The 17,003-nt window shown below is 44.9% G+C and overlaps 1 protein-coding gene across 2 annotated transcripts in view; it reads left to right on the top strand.

The window, feature by feature from the left end:
- The first annotated feature begins 2,075 nt into the window (after positions 1-2,075).
- Positions 2,076-17,003, top strand: part of EIF4E3 (eukaryotic translation initiation factor 4E family member 3) — a 30,971-nt gene continuing 16,043 nt past the window's right edge. The window contains exons 1-2 of one of the 2 annotated variants that reach the window (XM_075130254.1): positions 2,211-2,315; positions 5,312-5,427. In XM_075130254.1, coding sequence (XP_074986355.1) covers positions 5,393-5,427 — 35 coding nt within the window. In that variant the 5' untranslated portion in view covers positions 2,211-2,315; positions 5,312-5,392. Of the gene's footprint in view, positions 2,316-5,311; positions 5,428-17,003 lie in introns of both variants that reach the window. The other variant, XM_048858306.2, reaches the window with a different exon arrangement.

The following is a 17,003-nucleotide window of genomic DNA, read 5'->3' as shown; positions in this document are numbered from 1 at the left end:
GGCTAGTAACAGCTAGTAATCTGCTGGATTTTGTGAAATGAGTTGGTGGTCTCAGCCTCGTTTCTAGGGTAACAGCTGTGCATATGAGAAAATCACCACATCTATTGGCACCGATGGACATGTTTGATGGGAATCTCAGAAAGGCATACCAATAATTTAATAGGCATGGTGACTGAACTACTGCAGTCATAGGGCCTTGATATGGTCCTTCTAGGTCAAGAGACATTGGCCCCTTCCTCATCCCCTACTCCTTCTGAGGAGAAAAACACCACATGGGTTATTTTGGCTGGATAAAGCCCCATGTTGTGTTGTTTTTGCAAGATTACAATTTTTGATGTTCACTGCCAAAATAAAAGGAGAGTCCACAGCAGGCATATCTATGGATACAGGAATCCAAACTATTCCAAATGGTCATTATCTTCTGCCTTCTATTTGAAGAGTAAATTAAATAACAAGAGATGATGCAACTAGTTTTCCAGATCTTATTTGATTTGACAAAGCAGTTAGCAGTTTCCATCTGCACAGTATAATCATTAACTTTGTTTCCCTGGTAATGTACATCCTGTTTTTTATGGGTGACCTTACTGATGGATTCGTTTTTTAAAAGGAACATGATTTTATTGATGTTCTTTTAGGATGAGGTGTATATGAAATTATTCAGCCCATTAAATATGCTTTCCAAGAATCCGATATGATTCATAGTCTCCAGTCGTGCTCTTGCTTATGCACCTGCTTGACTTTACTATGAGTAAAATTATTTTGTATTTACTTTTTATTAGAGTAAGGTTCTAGCATGTGTGCTTTCTGAAACATAAGGAACAGCTTTCCATAGACAAAGGTAAATACATTCGATCAAAAAGGTATATAGAGAATTGTCATATGCTGTATCCCTCCCATTGCCTATATGTGGTCTACTTATGCCTTTATCCTGAAGATACACATGAGCAGTCCCGTTTCACTCCATGGGATGAAACATGCATTTGTTACCCTGGTGTTTGCAGGATTAGGCCCTAAAGTCCAGATTTTACAGGTATTTAGGCATGGCTCTGCTCAGCCTTGCAAGATCTAAGTGATTTAGGAGCTTACAGTTTGGTCTACATTTGAAAGTTATATCTGCATAGTTACAATCCATCAGGGGTGGGGAAAAAATGCATTCTTATTGACTGTAGCTATGCTGACAACTTCCATTGCAGATGCAGCTATGTTGATGGAAGAGTTCTTCCATCAATGTACTTATACCTAATATCGTTGAGGGAGGTGGTGCCATTACACTAACAGGAAAAATCCTTTTGTTAATATAGGCTGTCTGCCCTATGAGGGTCTAGATATACCCCAAGTCTCATTTTTGAAAGGGGTCTTAGGAGCTAAAGTCCCATTGACAATGAGGTCAACATGTGTGAATTGGCCTGCTCAGAGAGCCTACTGCGGGATCAGGGCCTTAGACTGGGAGTTCTTTGGGACAGGGAATCTGTCTTCTCCAACTGTAATGCATCTGGCAAACTTCCCAGGTACAGGAAGTGCCATAATGGAAAATGGATCATGTACTTTAAAAAATGGTTCGCCCTCATTTATGAGGACCGTGACGTGTGCACCCTTCGATGTCCCTGCCTTTGTGGGGGTGTCTGTGTGTCTTTCTCCTTTTCGGTAGGGGTCGGTGTCCTGGCGTGGTGCACTGACCGGTCTGTGTCCCTCTGTCGGTGTGTCCTCCCCCCTTTTCCCTGTCTGTCTGTCTGTCCCCTTCCATTAGGCTTAGGGTTGCCAATTTAGGTTGGACGCATTCCTTGGAGGTTTCATCACAGGACATAATCGTTAAGGAAAGATTTAATTTTTAAATCCTGGAGGGCTGGCAACGCTACGAGGCTCTGGGTGTCTGTCCTTCTCCTTGTCTGAGTCTCCCTCCTTGCCTGTGTGCCTCTTCTCCCGGCATCCCCGCCCGCCCTTGTCTGCCTGCCTGTCCCCTCGTCTGTGTGTCTGTCCCCCTCCTTCTATGGGTCCCGATGGCTGCCCCCGCCCCCCATCTCCTCCCCTCCCCGTCCGTGTGTCCCTGCGGCGCGGCGCCCCCTGCTGCCCGGCGCGGGGGTGGCAGGCTGGCGCCGGCGAGCGGAGGCCCTGACAGCCTCGGCCGGCGGCAGGAAGCGCAGGGCGATGGCGCTGAGCCCCCCCGAGGGCCAGCCGGGCCCGGAGCCCCCGCACCCGCCGCCCGAGCACGAGGGCGACGAGGACCCGGTGCCCATCAACCACCAGCAGCTGCGCAGCCTGGAGCCCGAGCCGGGCGGGATCCCGCTGCACTCGCCGTGGACCTTCTGGCTGGACAAGTGAGTGCGGAGCCGGGGCCTGGGGACCCTCCGCGGTACCCCCTGGCCAGGCCCTATGAGCCCCCCTGGACCCGGGGATCCTCTGCGGTACCCCCTGGCCAGGCCCTATGAGCCCCTCTGGACCCGGGGTCCCTCCGCGGTACCCCCTGGCCAGGCCCTATGAGCCCCCCGGACCCGGGGACCCTCCGCGGTACCCCCTGGCCAGGCCCTATGAGCCCCCTGGGACCCTCCACGGTACCCCCTGGCCAGGCCCTATGAGCCCCTCTTCCCCCGCCCAGGGACCCTCCGTGGTACCCCCTGGCCAGGCCCTATGAGCCCCCCTGGACCCGGGGACCCTCCGTGGTACCCCTTAACCAGGCCCTATGAGCCCCCTGGCACCCTCCACGGTAACCCCTGGCCAGGCCCTATGAGCCCCTCTGGACCCGAGGCCTCTCCGCGGTACCCCTTAACCAGGCCCTATGAGCCCCTCTCCCTTTCCCCCGCCTGGGGACCCTGTGCGGTACCCCCGGGCCAGGCCCTATGAGCCCCCCCACCCCAGGGCACAGGGACCCTGCGCGATACCCCCCATCAGACCTGCCTGGGCCTCGGGACTGTCTGCTTGACCCCTAGCCCTGGGGCCCAGGGACTCTCTGCCCAGGAACCCTCCGCAATACCACCGCCCCCCCTCCTCCGGCCCCCCGCAAGGTCCGCCTGGGCCTAGGAACCCTCTGCCTGACTCCCCGCTTCCCCCCGGGCCCAGGGACTCTCCGCCAGGCCCCATGAGACCCCCCCCAGCATAGAGACCCCTGTCCTGAGCAGGGCCCTGCTCGACCCCCAGGCCCAGGGCCCAGCGCTGCTGTGTCTCTCAGACCGGGGAGAGGTGGTGGGTCTGGTCTTCTCTGCCTTGCAGGCTCTGCTGGGGGGGAGAGACCAGCTCCATAACCGCCAACTGCAAATACATGGGGCTGAGCCGCGGGGGGCGGGGACGACCCTCTCCTAGTGCAGAGTACAAGCCCCCCACTGCTCCCAACTGTACCAGCCCACTTACCCCCACACTCCTAACTGCCCCAGTCCAGACTCACCGCCTGACACCACTCCATTCCTGACTGCCCAGCTTAGAGTCAAAGTTTAATGCCTGCCCCCATTTTTGACTGCCTCACCCTAAGGTCAAAGCTTGATCCCTTCACCCCATTCCTAACTGGTTCACCCTCATTGCTTTTACCCCATGTCAGAATGAAATCCTGAAACCCACCCTCTAATACACACATCTGTACCCAAACTTCATAATGTGAGATTGGCTTGTTATCCTACAGAACTGGGTTGTAAACAGAGAATGAGTCCAGGAGCCATAAATAAAAAACTTCTTCCTATTAGTCAGCTGTGGCCTGAAACTAATACAATTTCTTACAACATCTTGGATTTCATTAGCACCTTTCCCCCCACAGGGCTTTACAAACGAATCTTCAACCTGTATGCTGGGATCATTTCAGCTGCTGCTGAAATGTTGCCATGCTTATGGCAGCTGTTTAACGTGTGCACAACAGCTCTCAGCACAACAAATTAGAACATGAAGTGAAGGACGACAGTAATAAAAACAAAACTTGTTTGTAATGCTGACACTTAAGATCATAAATGAATTTTTAAAGGAGTAAGAGCTCACCAAGTTTCCTGAAATACTCTTATTGCTAATTATTGAGCACCTGCAGTGCACTGAGTGCAGTACAGAAGAAGAAATTGTCCCAGTGCCGTAGTGTTTACGATCTAAATTGAATACTGACAATGCAGTTCAGATGCTACAGGCCGTCTATATATAACGTTTTAGCAATTTAAGTTTTATTTGTTTTATGGTAAACAACCTAGAGTATTTTGGCAAATAGGTATCCATTGATCACTGCTATTACTCACAGAATACTCTAGGGTTTTGATATGATGTTCTTTTTAAAAATAAGCATAAAAACATTTCAAAAACATCTCTGATCTTCACCAGAGTCTTTTGTAACACAAGTTGAACGATGATGAGTTATTTGTCTCACCCTGACTTTCATGTGTACTACACATGGGAAAACTTTCTATATGTAGGTAGTATAGACATTAAATAAATGAAACATTTTTATATACCACTAGTTGGTAGCTTTAACATTTTCTAATACTGTAGTCATAACATTAAGAAAATACATTTCAAAAATGCCTTTTGTTCATAGTATAATAAACATTGATTCAGGTAATCGTGTTGTTTCAAGCCCTAAATTTAGACATAATGGTTGTAAGGGAAATAATAGTAGGCTAATGGTTATATTTATAAGATCGTGCTGTTATTTCACTTAAGTCATGTACACACCTTTATAGTTTCTTTAATGCCCTGATCCTGAAAAACTGACTCAACATGGGCAATGCCTCCTCCCCCGACTTTAGCGTGATTTTATGTGGGTGCAGGGATCTACCAGCACTGAGTTATTTGAAGGACTGTGGCCTAAATTTGTAATCTTTTAAAAACTGCATCACTTCTTGTAGATGGTCCAGCAGAAGTGAGCTTTTTTGAGGAAGTAGCTAAATCTTACATTAGTTAAGCAAAGTGAATATCTAATGGTCACCTAACATTTTACCTGCTTGACTGTTTTTAGGAGCTTTACCTTATTCTGTAGCTGAAACATGGGTAAGGCTACGTTTTAGTCACGGGTATTTTTAGTAAAAGTCACGGATAGGTCCCGGGCAGTAAACAAAAATTCATGGCCCGTGACCTGTCCATGACTTTTACTATACCCCTAACTAAAACTTTGGACGGGGGGTCTGAAGGAGGGTGGCGCGGGCTGTGAGCTGCGAAGCCAGCATTCTGGATGGAGATAGCACACAGAGCTGCCTGGCCATTACTCCGCCTAGAAACTGAGTATTATCTCATTCATATATGTAAAGTTGTACACTTGCAATTCTCACAGGCAGTAAGCCTTTTTCAGTATGTTTGACTACAGTAGTCCTCATTAGATATTGTGTGCTGATATCCTGCCCCATATTTATTTTAGGAAAATGAGAATGATGGAAGTATCTTGGAGAACATTACTATTCAGCAGTCGGACAAGGAAGGTCATGTGTATGATCTTCAAATGTTAATAATTCAGCTGCATCATAAAAGATCAAGGTAGCTTCCAGCTTTTTTTAAAAAAAAAAAAAAAAGATATAACTTTTTAAAAAGTGATGCTAAATTCTACTTTTAGGTTATGTTCTAAGTGTTCCGAAACTAGAGAGGAGCATTTAGCACATGAAAATTAAACTGTTTTCCTCCTCCTTTTGCAGGATCCCTAGTCTGCACCTGCTGTAGTTTACCTGCTTTTGTTGTTTGTTGTAATGCTGCAGCATGAACTGTGTTGGTGACATTGTATTGCCCACGGACCTCCATTGGGTCTTACAGATGCCTGTCACTCCAACTCAGCAATGCACCCTTACGCCCACATGGGGCCGAGGCTCTGCACAGGTGTAGGGTTCTGCCCACATGAATCAGCTTTCAGGATCTTGAGCCTTTGAGTGAAAGGAAGTCTTGTGGTTTTTACAATAATCTGCAGTCTTGCAAGTTTTCAAAAATGATCATATTTCATAGGGTATAAGCATTTTAAAAACAATGCTTTAAAAACTGAAGACTCTCGTTAGGCAGTTAGCAGTTTCCTGGTGTGTGTGATGTCTGGGTTATTGTGTTAAATGAGAATTCGACAGCTCCAAAGAATTTGGGTCTTGCAGAAAAAGAAAAGAAAATGGTAAGTAAGGAGCATGGATGCCCCCAATACTAAGGTGGCTGGAGGCATTCAGAACAATTGTTTCATTTGATCTTGGAATTTAGATCTGCAGATCATCTTTGTATAAAAAACAAAGCTAAAACTGAAACTAATATATATACCCATTTACACATGTATATCAATTTCATATGTCAGTACTGAGCAAATTTTATAGCAGTTAATAAGCCCCAGAAAATTTGAACACAGCCTATAATATGACCAATGTACAACAATTTATGGCTAATGCTACACTGAGGCCTGGTCTACACTGGGGGGTGGGGATCGATCTAAGTTACGCAACTTCAGCTACATGAATGACGTAGTTGAAGTTGACGTACTTAAATCGACTTACCATGGTGTCTTCACCATGATGAGTCGACTGCTGCCGCTCTCCCGTCGACTCCGCCTGCGCCTCTCACGGAGCTGGAGTACAGGAGTCGATGGGAGAGCGCTCGGGGGTTGATTTATTGCATCTAGACTAGACGCAGTAAATTGATCCCCGCTGGATCAGTCACTGCCCTCTGATCCAGTGGGTAGTGTAAACATACCCCGAGTAAAAACCTTTCTAATGAATAGCTAAAATAATATGCTAGTAGCACTAGCTGCTAGTTTTCAAGCTGTGCTAGGAAAAGACTGCAGCTGGATCCAGCAATCTGATCTGTGGGTAACATCTCCAGAGCCCCAGTTACTTCAGTGGAACTCCACATGGGTACAAGGATCTGCTATGTAGGTTAGATGGTAGGATCATAACTTAATTCTGTTCCTGCATGACTGCAAAAGCAGTGCTTTTGAGCTAAATTACTTACGTTAGAAGCATAGATTAATACTACTGTAACCAAAAAACCACAAACCTTTTTTGTTTTAAAAAAAGAAAAAATATCAGTGGCTGTAGTTTCTTGTGACTAAACATAGACAAATTTAGTGCAGTGTTGTTAGTCCACTCCAGGGAAGTGAAAACTTTTATTTCCAGCACTTATCCTGTCAAAAATTTAGATTTCCCTTTTCCCTTAAACGTTATTATGAGCTTTGTAATTACAAATAAAGGAGTTTAAAATATAGTTTTAAATATTTCCACCAATCAATTAAATCTGTGTATTTTAGTGACCATTTTGAAATTATACAATTGTAGATTTAACACTTATATGGCATATATAAAGAAGTGAAATAAGATAGTAACCAGACCCAAAAACAAAAATCATGAAACATCCTGTGTTTAAACAGTTGATGTCTTATTGGCCAAGTAAATATTTTAGTTACTGACTTTTTATTAATGATAACATTGTTGATAGTAGATTTTTTTTTTCACATAAGTATGAGAGAGACTTTTTGTCTATGCCACCTTATAAGGGAATAAAACAGTATCCTAACCGATAGGAGTGGGGCAAGGGATGTTGTAACTACTTCCGTAAGAGGTGCAAATGAAAGGCACTGTTTTGCCATCGCAAACAATTTTCAAGGCATTTGTTGTCAATCTCTGCTCTTGTCTGCATGTATTATTAAAATTAGGATAAATCCTTCATTGCCAGATAGATGATCTGAATGGCCTAATATTAGTCTTATCCTTCAACTTCTGTAATTCGGTGCTTAAAAATTATGTTGTTTCTTAATACATAGAATTTAGCAATGAAGAGCTACAAAGATTAATTTCTGGCCTTCACAGAAAAGTGAATGGCACTTTTGCTTTACCTATTTTGAAAATGTTAAGGTGATTAGACATTAAGAGCTGGAAAGCTGTCCTGTATTTTAGTCTTGCATCAAAGATTTAGGGGAGATTAACAGTGGGCAATCGGTCGCCACCCCCATATTGAACAGCAATAATAGTTGTGATAACTAGCAAAATCACCCCCACAAACATTTTTTAGAATTGATATTTGCTGTGGTACTAACCTAAAACAAAATAAATACTGATGCACATATATTATAATAAGTTGGTGCATAAACTGGACAATAGAGAGCACAAGGATATATCTCAGTGCATCAATGTCTTATATAAAATACACTGATTCTTAGAACCACATGCACAAAAACCACCAGCTTTTTGGTGGTAAATAAGCCTGATAAGCCCTCTTGCCGTATGCTTCAGAAAGTGGCTGTTGATGCACTGGGGGTTGTAGGGGATCACAAACTAAATATGGGTCAGCAATGTAGTACTGTTGCAAAAAAGAGCAAACATCATTTAGGGATGTATTAGCAGCAGAGTTGTATGCAAGACACAGGAATTAATTCTTCTACTCAGCACTGATAAGGTCTCAGGGTATGTCTACACTACGGAATAAGGTCGAATTTATAGAAGTCGGTTTTTTAGAAATCGGTTTTATATATTCGAGTGTATGTGTCCCCACAGAAAATGCTCTAAGTGCATTAAGTCGGGGGAGTGCTTCCACAGTACCGAGGCTAGAGTCGACTTCCGGAGCATTGCACTGTGGGTAGCTATCCCACAGTTCCCGCAGTCTCCGCTGCCCATTGGAATTCTGGGTTGAGATCCCAATGCCTGATGGGGCTAAAACATTGTCGCAGGTGGTTCTGGGTACATATCGTCAGCCCCCCCTTCCCTCTCTCGCTCCGTGAAAGCAAGGGCAGACAATCATTTCGCGCCTTTTTTCCTGAGTTACCTGTGCAGACGCCATACCACGGCAAGCATGGAGCCTGCTCAGGTAACCGTCACCGTATGTCTCCTGGGTGCTGGCAGACGCGGTACTGCATTGCTAGACAGTAGCAGCAACCCATTGCCTTGGGGCAGCAGACAGTACAGTATGACTGGTAGTCGTCATCGTCATGTCCGAGGTGCTCCTGGCCACGTCGGCCACGAGCGCCTGGGCAGACATGGGCGCAGGGACTAAATTTGGAGTGACTTGACCAGGTCATTCTCTTTAGTCCTGCAGTCAGTCCTATTGAACCGTCTTATGGTGAGCAGGCAGGCGACATGGATTGCTAGCAGTCCTATTGCATCATCTTCTGCCGGGCAGGCAAGAGATGAGGATGGCATGCAGTCCTTCTGCACCGTCTGCTGCCAGCCAAAGATGTAAAAGATAGATGGAGTGGATCAAAACAAGAAATAGACCAGATTTGTTTTGTACTCGTTTGCCTCCTCCCCCATCTAGGGGACTCATTCCTCTAGGTCACACTACAGTCACTCACAGAGAAGGTGCAGCGAGGTAAATCTAGCCATGTATCAATCAGAGGCCAGACTAACCTCCTTGTTCCAATAAGAACAATAAATTAGGTGCACCATTGCTTATTGGAACCCTCCGTGAAGTCCTGCCTGAAATACTCCTTGATGTAAAGCCACCCCCTTTGTTGATTTTAGCTTCCCGTAAGCCAACCCTGTAAGCCATGTCGTCAGTCGCCCCTCCCTCCATCAGAGCAACGGCAGACAATCGTTCCGTGCCTTTTTTCTGTGCGGACGCCATACCAAGGCAAGCATGGAGGCCGCTCAGCTCACTTTGGCAATTAGGAGCACATTAAACACCACACGCATTATCCAGCAGTATATGCAGCAGCAGCACCTGGCAAAGCGATCCCGGGCGAGGAGGCGACGTCAGCGCGGTCACGTGAGTGATCAGGACATGGACACAGATTTCTCTGAAAGCATGGGCCCTGCCAATGCATGCATCATGGTGCTAATGGGGCAGGTTCATAATGTGGAACGCCGATTCTGGGCTCGGGAAAAAAGCACAGACTGGGGGGATTGCATAGTGTTGCAGGTCTGGGACGATTCCCAGTGGCTGCGAAACTTTCGCATGCGTAAGGGCACTTTCATGGAACTTTGTGACTTGCTTTCCCCTGCCCTGAAGCGCATGAATACCAAGATGAGAGCAGCCCTCACAGTTGAGAAGCGAGTGGCAATAGCCCTGTGGAAGTTTGCAACGCCAGACAGCTACCGGTCAGTTGGGAATCAATTTGGAGTGGGCAAATCTACTGTTGGGGCTGCTGTGATGCAAAGTAGCCCACGCAATCAAAGATCTGCTGATATCAAGGGTAGTGACCCTGGGAAATGTGCAGGTCATAGTGGATGGCTTTGCTGCAATGGGATTCCCTAACTGTGGTGGGGTCATAGACGGAACCCATATCCCTATCTTGGCACCGGAGCACCAAGCCGCCGAGTACATAAACCGCAAGGGGTACTTTTCAATAGTGCTGCAAGCTCTGGTGGATCACAAGGGACGTTTCTCCAACATCAACATGGGATGGCCGGGAAAGGTACATGACGCTTGCATCTTCAGGAACTCTGGTCTGTTTCAAAAGCTGCAGGAAGGGACTTTATTCCCAGACCAGAAAATAACAGTTGGGGATGTTGAAATGCCTATATGTATCCTTGGGGACCCAGCCTACCCCTTAATGCCATGGCTCATGAAGCCGTACACAGGCAGCCTGGACAATAGTCAGGAGCTGTTCAACTACAGGCTGAGCAAGTGCAGAATGGTGGTCGAATGTGCATTTGGACGTTTAAAGGCGCGCTGGCGCAGTTTACTGACTCGCTTAGACCTCAGCGAAACCAATATTCCCACTGTTATTACTGCTTGCTGTGTGCTCCACAATATCTGTGAGAGTAAGGGGGAGACGTTTATGGCAGGGTGGGAGGTTGAGGCAAATCACCTAGCTGCTGGTTACGCGCAGCCAGACACCAGGGCGGTTAGAAGAGCACAGGAGGGCGCGGTACGCATCAGAGAAGCTTTGAAAACCAGTTTCATGACTGGCCAGGCTACGGTGTGAAAGTTCTGTTTGTTTCTCCTTGATGAAACCCCCTGCCCCTTGGTTCACTCTACTTCCCTGTAAGCTAACCACCCTCCCCTCCTCCCTTCGATCACCGCTTGCAGAGGCAATAGAGTCATTGTTGCTTCACATTCATGCATTCTTTATTCATTCATCACACAAATAAGGGGATGTCTACCAAGGTAGCCCAGGAGGGGTGGTGGAGGAGGGAAGGAAAATGCCACACAGCACTTTAAAAGTTTACAACTTTAAAATTTATTGAATGCCAGCCTTCTTTTTTGGGGGGCAGTCCTCTGTGGCGGAGTGGCTGGCTGGCCGGTGGCCCCCCCACCGCGTTCTTGGGTGTCTGGGTGTGGAGGCTATGGAACTTGGGGAGGAGGGCGGTTGGTTACACAGGGGCTGTAGTGGCAGTCTGTGCTCCAGCTGCCTTTGCGGCAGCTCAACCATACACTGGAGCATACTGGTTTGGTCCTCCAGCAGCCTCAGCATTGAATCCTGCCTCCTCTCATCACGCTGCCGCCACATTTGAGCTTCAGCCCTCTCTTCAGCTCGCCACTTACTCTCTTCAGCCCGCCACTTACTCTCTTCAGCCCACCACCTCTCCTCCCGGTCATTTTGTGCTTTCCGGCACTCTGACATTATTTGCCTCCACGCATTCGTCTGTGCTCTGTCAGTGTGGGCGGACAGCATGAGCTCGGAGAACATTTCATCTCGAGTGCGTTTTTTTTTTCTTTCTAATCTTCACTAGCCTCTGGGAAGGAGAAGATCCTGTGATCATTGAAACACATGCAGCTGGTGGAGAAAAAAAAAGGGACAGCGGTATTTAAAAAGACACATTTTATAAAACAGTGGCTACACTCTTTCAGGGTAAACCTTGCTGTTAACATTACATATATAGCACGTGCTTTCATTACAAGGTCGCATTTTGCCTCCCCCCACTGCGTGGCTACCCCCTCAACCCTCCCCCCTCCCCTGTGGCTAACAGCGGGGGACATTTCTGTTTAGCCACAGGCAAACAGCCCAGCAGGAACGGACTCCTCTGAGTGACCCCTGAAGAAAAGCACTCTATTGCAACCAGGTGACCATGAATTATATCTCACTCTCCTGAGGATAACACAGAGATAAAGAACGGATGTTGTTTGAACGCCAGCAAACATATGCTGCAATGCTTTGTTGTACAGTGATTCCCGAGTACGTGTTACTGGCCTGGAGTGGTAAAGTGTCCTACCATGAAGGACGCAATTAGGCTGCCCTCCCCAGAAACCTTTTGCAAAGGCTTTGGGAGTACATCCAGGAGAGCCGCGAATGCCAGGGCAAAGTAATCCTTTCACATGCTTGCTTTTATACCATGTATAGTATTTTAAAAGGTACACTCACCGGAGGTCCCTTGTCCATCTGCCGGGTCCAGGAAGCAGCCTTGGGTGGGTTCGGGGGGTACTGGCTCCAGGTCCAGGGTGAGAAACAGTTCCTGGCTGTCGGGAAAACCGGTTTCTCCGCTTGCTTGCTGTGAGCTATCTACAACCTCATCATCATCATCTTCTTCTTCGTCCCCAAAACCTGCTTCTGTGTTGCCTCCATCTCCATTGAAGGAGTCAAACAACACAACTGGGGTAGTGGTGGCTGAACCCCCTAAAATGGCATGTAGCTCATCATAGAAGCGGCATGTTTGGGGCTCTGACCCGGAGCAGCCGTTCGCCTCTCTGGTTTTCTGGGAGGCTTGCCTCAGCTCCTTAAGTTTCACGCGGCACTGCTTCGGGTCCCTGTTATGGCCTCTGTCCTTCATGCCCTGGGAGATTTTGACAAAGGTTTTGGCATTTCGAAAACTGGAACGGAGTTCTGATAGCATGGATTCCTCTCCCCATACAGCGATCAGATCCTGTACCTCCCGTTCGGTCCATGCTGGAGCTCTTTTGCAATTCTGGGACTCCATCATGGTCACCTCTGCTAATGAGCTCTGCATGGTCACCTGCAGCTTGCCACGCTGGCCAAACAGGAAATGAGATTCAAAAGTTCGCGGTTCTTTTCCTGTCTACCTGGCCAGTGCATCTGAGTTGAGAGTGCTGTCCAGAGCGGTCACAATGGAGCACTCTGGGATAGCTCCCGGAGGCCAATACCGTCGAATTGTGTCCACAGTACCCCAAATTCGAGCCGGCAAGGCCGATTTAAGCGCTAATCCACTTGTCAGGGGTGGAGTAAGGAAATCGATTTTAAGAGCCCTTTAAGTCGAAATAAAGGGCTTCATCATGTGGACGGGTGCAGGTTTACATCGATTTAACGCTGCTAAATTCGACCTAAAGTCCTAGTGTAGACCAGGGCTCAAATGGAGTATTGTGTCTAGTTCTGGGCACCCTACTTCAGGAAAGATGTGAACAAGTTGGTGCCCAGAGGAGAGCAACAAAAACTATTAAAGGTCTAGAAATCATGACCTGTGAGGAAAGATTATCATATTCCCCCCTCCCCAATTTTTTCAGTCTTCAAGTACATAAAAGGTTGTTACAAGGAGGAGGGTGATAAATCCTTAGCTACTGAGGACAGGACAAAAAGTAATGGGCTTAAATTGCAGTAAGGAAGATTTAGGTTAGACATCGGGAAAAACTTCCTAACTGTAAGGATTGGAACAAATTACCTAGGGAGGTTGTGCAATCTCCCTTCTTGGAGATTTTTAAGAACAGGTTAGACAAACACCTGTCAGGAATGGTCTAGATCAGGGGTTCTCAAATGGTGGGTCAGGACCCCTCAGGGGTTGCGAGGTTATTACATGGGGAGTTGTGAGCTGTCAACCTCCACCCCAACCTCGCATTGCCGCCAGCATTTATAATGGTGTTAAATATATTTAAAAGTGTTTTTAATTTATAGGGAGGTCTCACTCAGAGGCTTGCTATGTGAAAGGGGTCACCAGTAAAAAAGACATTTGAGAATCACTGGTCTAGATCAGTGAGACTCAGACCTCAGTGGTTCAGGAACCAAGTTAGTGATCAGCCTTACCCAAAAGAGCCACAATAGTGAGAATTCGTTGTTTCATTTACTATAGTATGGCTGGGAAATATTTAGTTTATATATATCTCATAGCAACATGACTGACCCTGTATTATTATTTTATCAACTACAATTGGTTAATAACAGAGTAAAAGCCTCCTGACTGGTTAATATCATGTGTTGCAAAGAACTGCAGGAGACACATTAAAGAGTCACTTACAGTTCCCAAGCCTCAGTCTGAGTATCACTGGTCTGGATAATACTTAATCCTGCGTCAGTGCAGGACAGGGGAGGAGGTGACTATCAATGTCCCTTCCTATCCTACAATTCTACGATTCTAAAGAAAGCCTATAACACATATAACTAACATAACTTAATCTATCTTGTAATCATCTCTGTGGTGTCTAAGAACATTTTGGTCAGAATACGATATGCTGAGTCTACCTGAATGGATATTGAGGAGGCTTATATGTTGAGTCTTGGCATATGACAGTTGCCCTACTGTTGGAACACCAATAGAGGCTCTCATTGCCTCTGACTAGAACCTCACATCTTCCCTATCCAGCATAGGAATATTTTTGCAATTTGTCCAGTTTATAACATAGATACATTAGAGGTACTCATCATAAATCTGTTACATTGTTGACTGACCTGACTACCGTGGCTCTGACCATCCATTACACACCCTGAGGGAGTCTGGAGATGATTGAGAGCCCTGGTTTGAGCCTACTATAGCAACCTCAAAGAAAGTCAAGGGTACATTTTAAAATTAGAATTTGTCAGCTGATACAAAACTTTTCTGTCTCTGATGTGCTGTGGAAAACTATACTAAGGGTCACACATTTATCATATGAATTCAGGGAAATGACCTCCTCTTTTTCAATACTTGATGATAGCCTTAAATAAATCAAAAGACCTCAGTGTTATAGGAATAATCTTGATAATTTTATGGTTAGACCAGCTGTTTTTCTGTGTTTTCACAGAAAGGAAAAGTAATTTCCTATGTAAGCTATTTAAACTTCTCTGGCATAAGGGCCTTATTTATCAAGAGAAGGTGCAAGAAAGGTAACTAAAGGGCTAGATAATTTTATATTAACTTGTGTGAGAACAAACATGAAGCAAAACTGAAGAATTCCATGAGGGAAATTTTAAAATTGTATAGAGAAAGATTGTGATTGGAGCAGTGCTTCAAGGTTAATAAGAACTAGGGAGGAGAAATTGGTGGGACTTTATTCAAGTTGTAGAAAGGTAACTAATAGCTATTAATTTATCAACATTAGGCTCCAGAATTAAACTCTTTATATGAAAGGGGCAATTAGATCTCCTTAGGGCTCCTATTTCTGTATGTAGACTCCATTCGTTCATATGCATAAAGTCAGACTAGATCCCACTGGTCTCTTCTGGCTTTATAATCTGTGAATTTGTGAATCAGTATAATTGTATGTTGCATCATTTGTTGGAAGAACTCAGAAAAAGGAGTTTTCTAAGTTTTTTGTTTGTTTTTTCATAATTGTTTGTGCCAATTTATAAATGATCTAAACTTTCTTCCTGTGCATTCTATAACAAAAGTTAATTGTTTAATAGATTTAAGGCCCAGGAGGAACCATTCTGATAATCTAGACTGAGCTCTTGCACTTCCAGGTATTGAAACACTATAAAAGGCACCCCAAATTCTGTCAGTGTTTTCTGTACATTTTGCAGCAAATTAGACATTTCTCCATTCTTCTAGCTGTTGTCTGTATTTTGGATACTTTTTCTTTTTCTCCAAGTTGTGGCTTGGGCTACTCTTTTCTGTCCCATAAACAAATGTGTAATTCCATTTTGTGTGGCAACTAGTGCAAAGCTAAAACTTCCAGATTGACCTTGCTTGCATTTTAGGACTTTCAGCAGTTTTTTTTCTCAGTAATCCAATAATGATTTTTTGTAGAAAAACAAAATTTTCACAAGTAAACAATCTAGAAGTACAGAGGCGTATTCTTAAGGACTTATAAAATTATTTTAAAGTGAGTTAGATAGCAACTCAACCAAGATTACTGGGTCATTTTAATATAGTTATGGTGATCGCTTTTCTTTAAGTGTTAATTTTTTCTTTGCAGCTCAGATATTTTTCTGTTCTTTAGTTTGTGTTCGTGCTCATGACAGAAGATTGATGTCATTTGCTAGACTTGGGTGTAATGCTGAAATATGCTATGCAAGCTTGTCCACACAGCACCTGTAGTATTTGTCAGTCAAGTTGCTAAAAATAAGCAGTGAATAGTCTTCCACCTAAACCTTAAAATGACTAATGTGGTGGCTGGTGGTTGTTCTCTGCCAGCTTGTAATGTTGTGAATGTTGTTTCTCTGGAAAATGTGATTTGTAGCTATCAAAATGAATGATTTTATGGCCCCAAAGTGGAGTACTCCGTTCTTTATTCCCCAAGAGATTCCTGAAGTGGCATAAAAATGTGATAAATATCCACTGCTGTCACCCTGCTGGCTTTTGAAGTTTACTATTTCATAATGCTTATTTACCATTCATGGGAATAGGTTTTCATCTTATCACAACGCTCCAACAGCAATATCAGTGAACGTATGTGGGGATGATGATGTAATGTATAGTAAGGCAAAATTATGTCCATGTATGACTGTGAAGTTAGGAAACAGGCAAAAGGAAAGCATGTCAAAACTAATTTTTCAGACTATTATCTATCTGATACATTTAAAAACAAAAAATCCACCCATGTCTTTTGACCACAGAATTACAATGTAAGAAACACAAAATGTTAGAGACTCTTAAGATGTGAGAAGAGGCAAAATAGCATTGTTTCAAATGTATAGCCACAGTATTTTACACTGATTATTAAAGAGCTGTGTGAATGCAGTAAAAGTTGTGAAAGGAATACTACCCTTATTAAGCAATCTTCTGGCCTCAGAGACTACTTCTGTGTATTGCCAAATATATTGCTGTCAGCCTACTCTCCATTTGTTAGAAAAATCTTTCTGTCATGAAAATGATTTTTGTTGCTCAATTAAGACCAGGTTCACTGGACTTAAAATACTTGAGAAGTAAGTTGTGGTGTGTGTATGTGAAGCAAATCTTCATTTGTCACTGTAATAATTCATTCAGGGGACATGGGGCAAATATTTCTTTTTAATTTAGCAGATCTGCTGACAGAATGTCACTTCCAGTAAATTTTTCATAGTGTATAAAACACACTGCCATTAGAAATAATCTACATTGTACTGAATCCATGACTACTTTAGAAACAAGGAGACACCA

This window comes from Caretta caretta, chromosome 7 (assembly GCF_965140235.1).
Source record: "Caretta caretta isolate rCarCar2 chromosome 7, rCarCar1.hap1, whole genome shotgun sequence".
Classification (NCBI taxonomy): domain Eukaryota; kingdom Metazoa; phylum Chordata; order Testudines; family Cheloniidae; genus Caretta; species Caretta caretta.
Note: the sequence above shows the minus strand (reverse complement) of the source record. Positions and strands in the feature narration are given on the sequence as shown.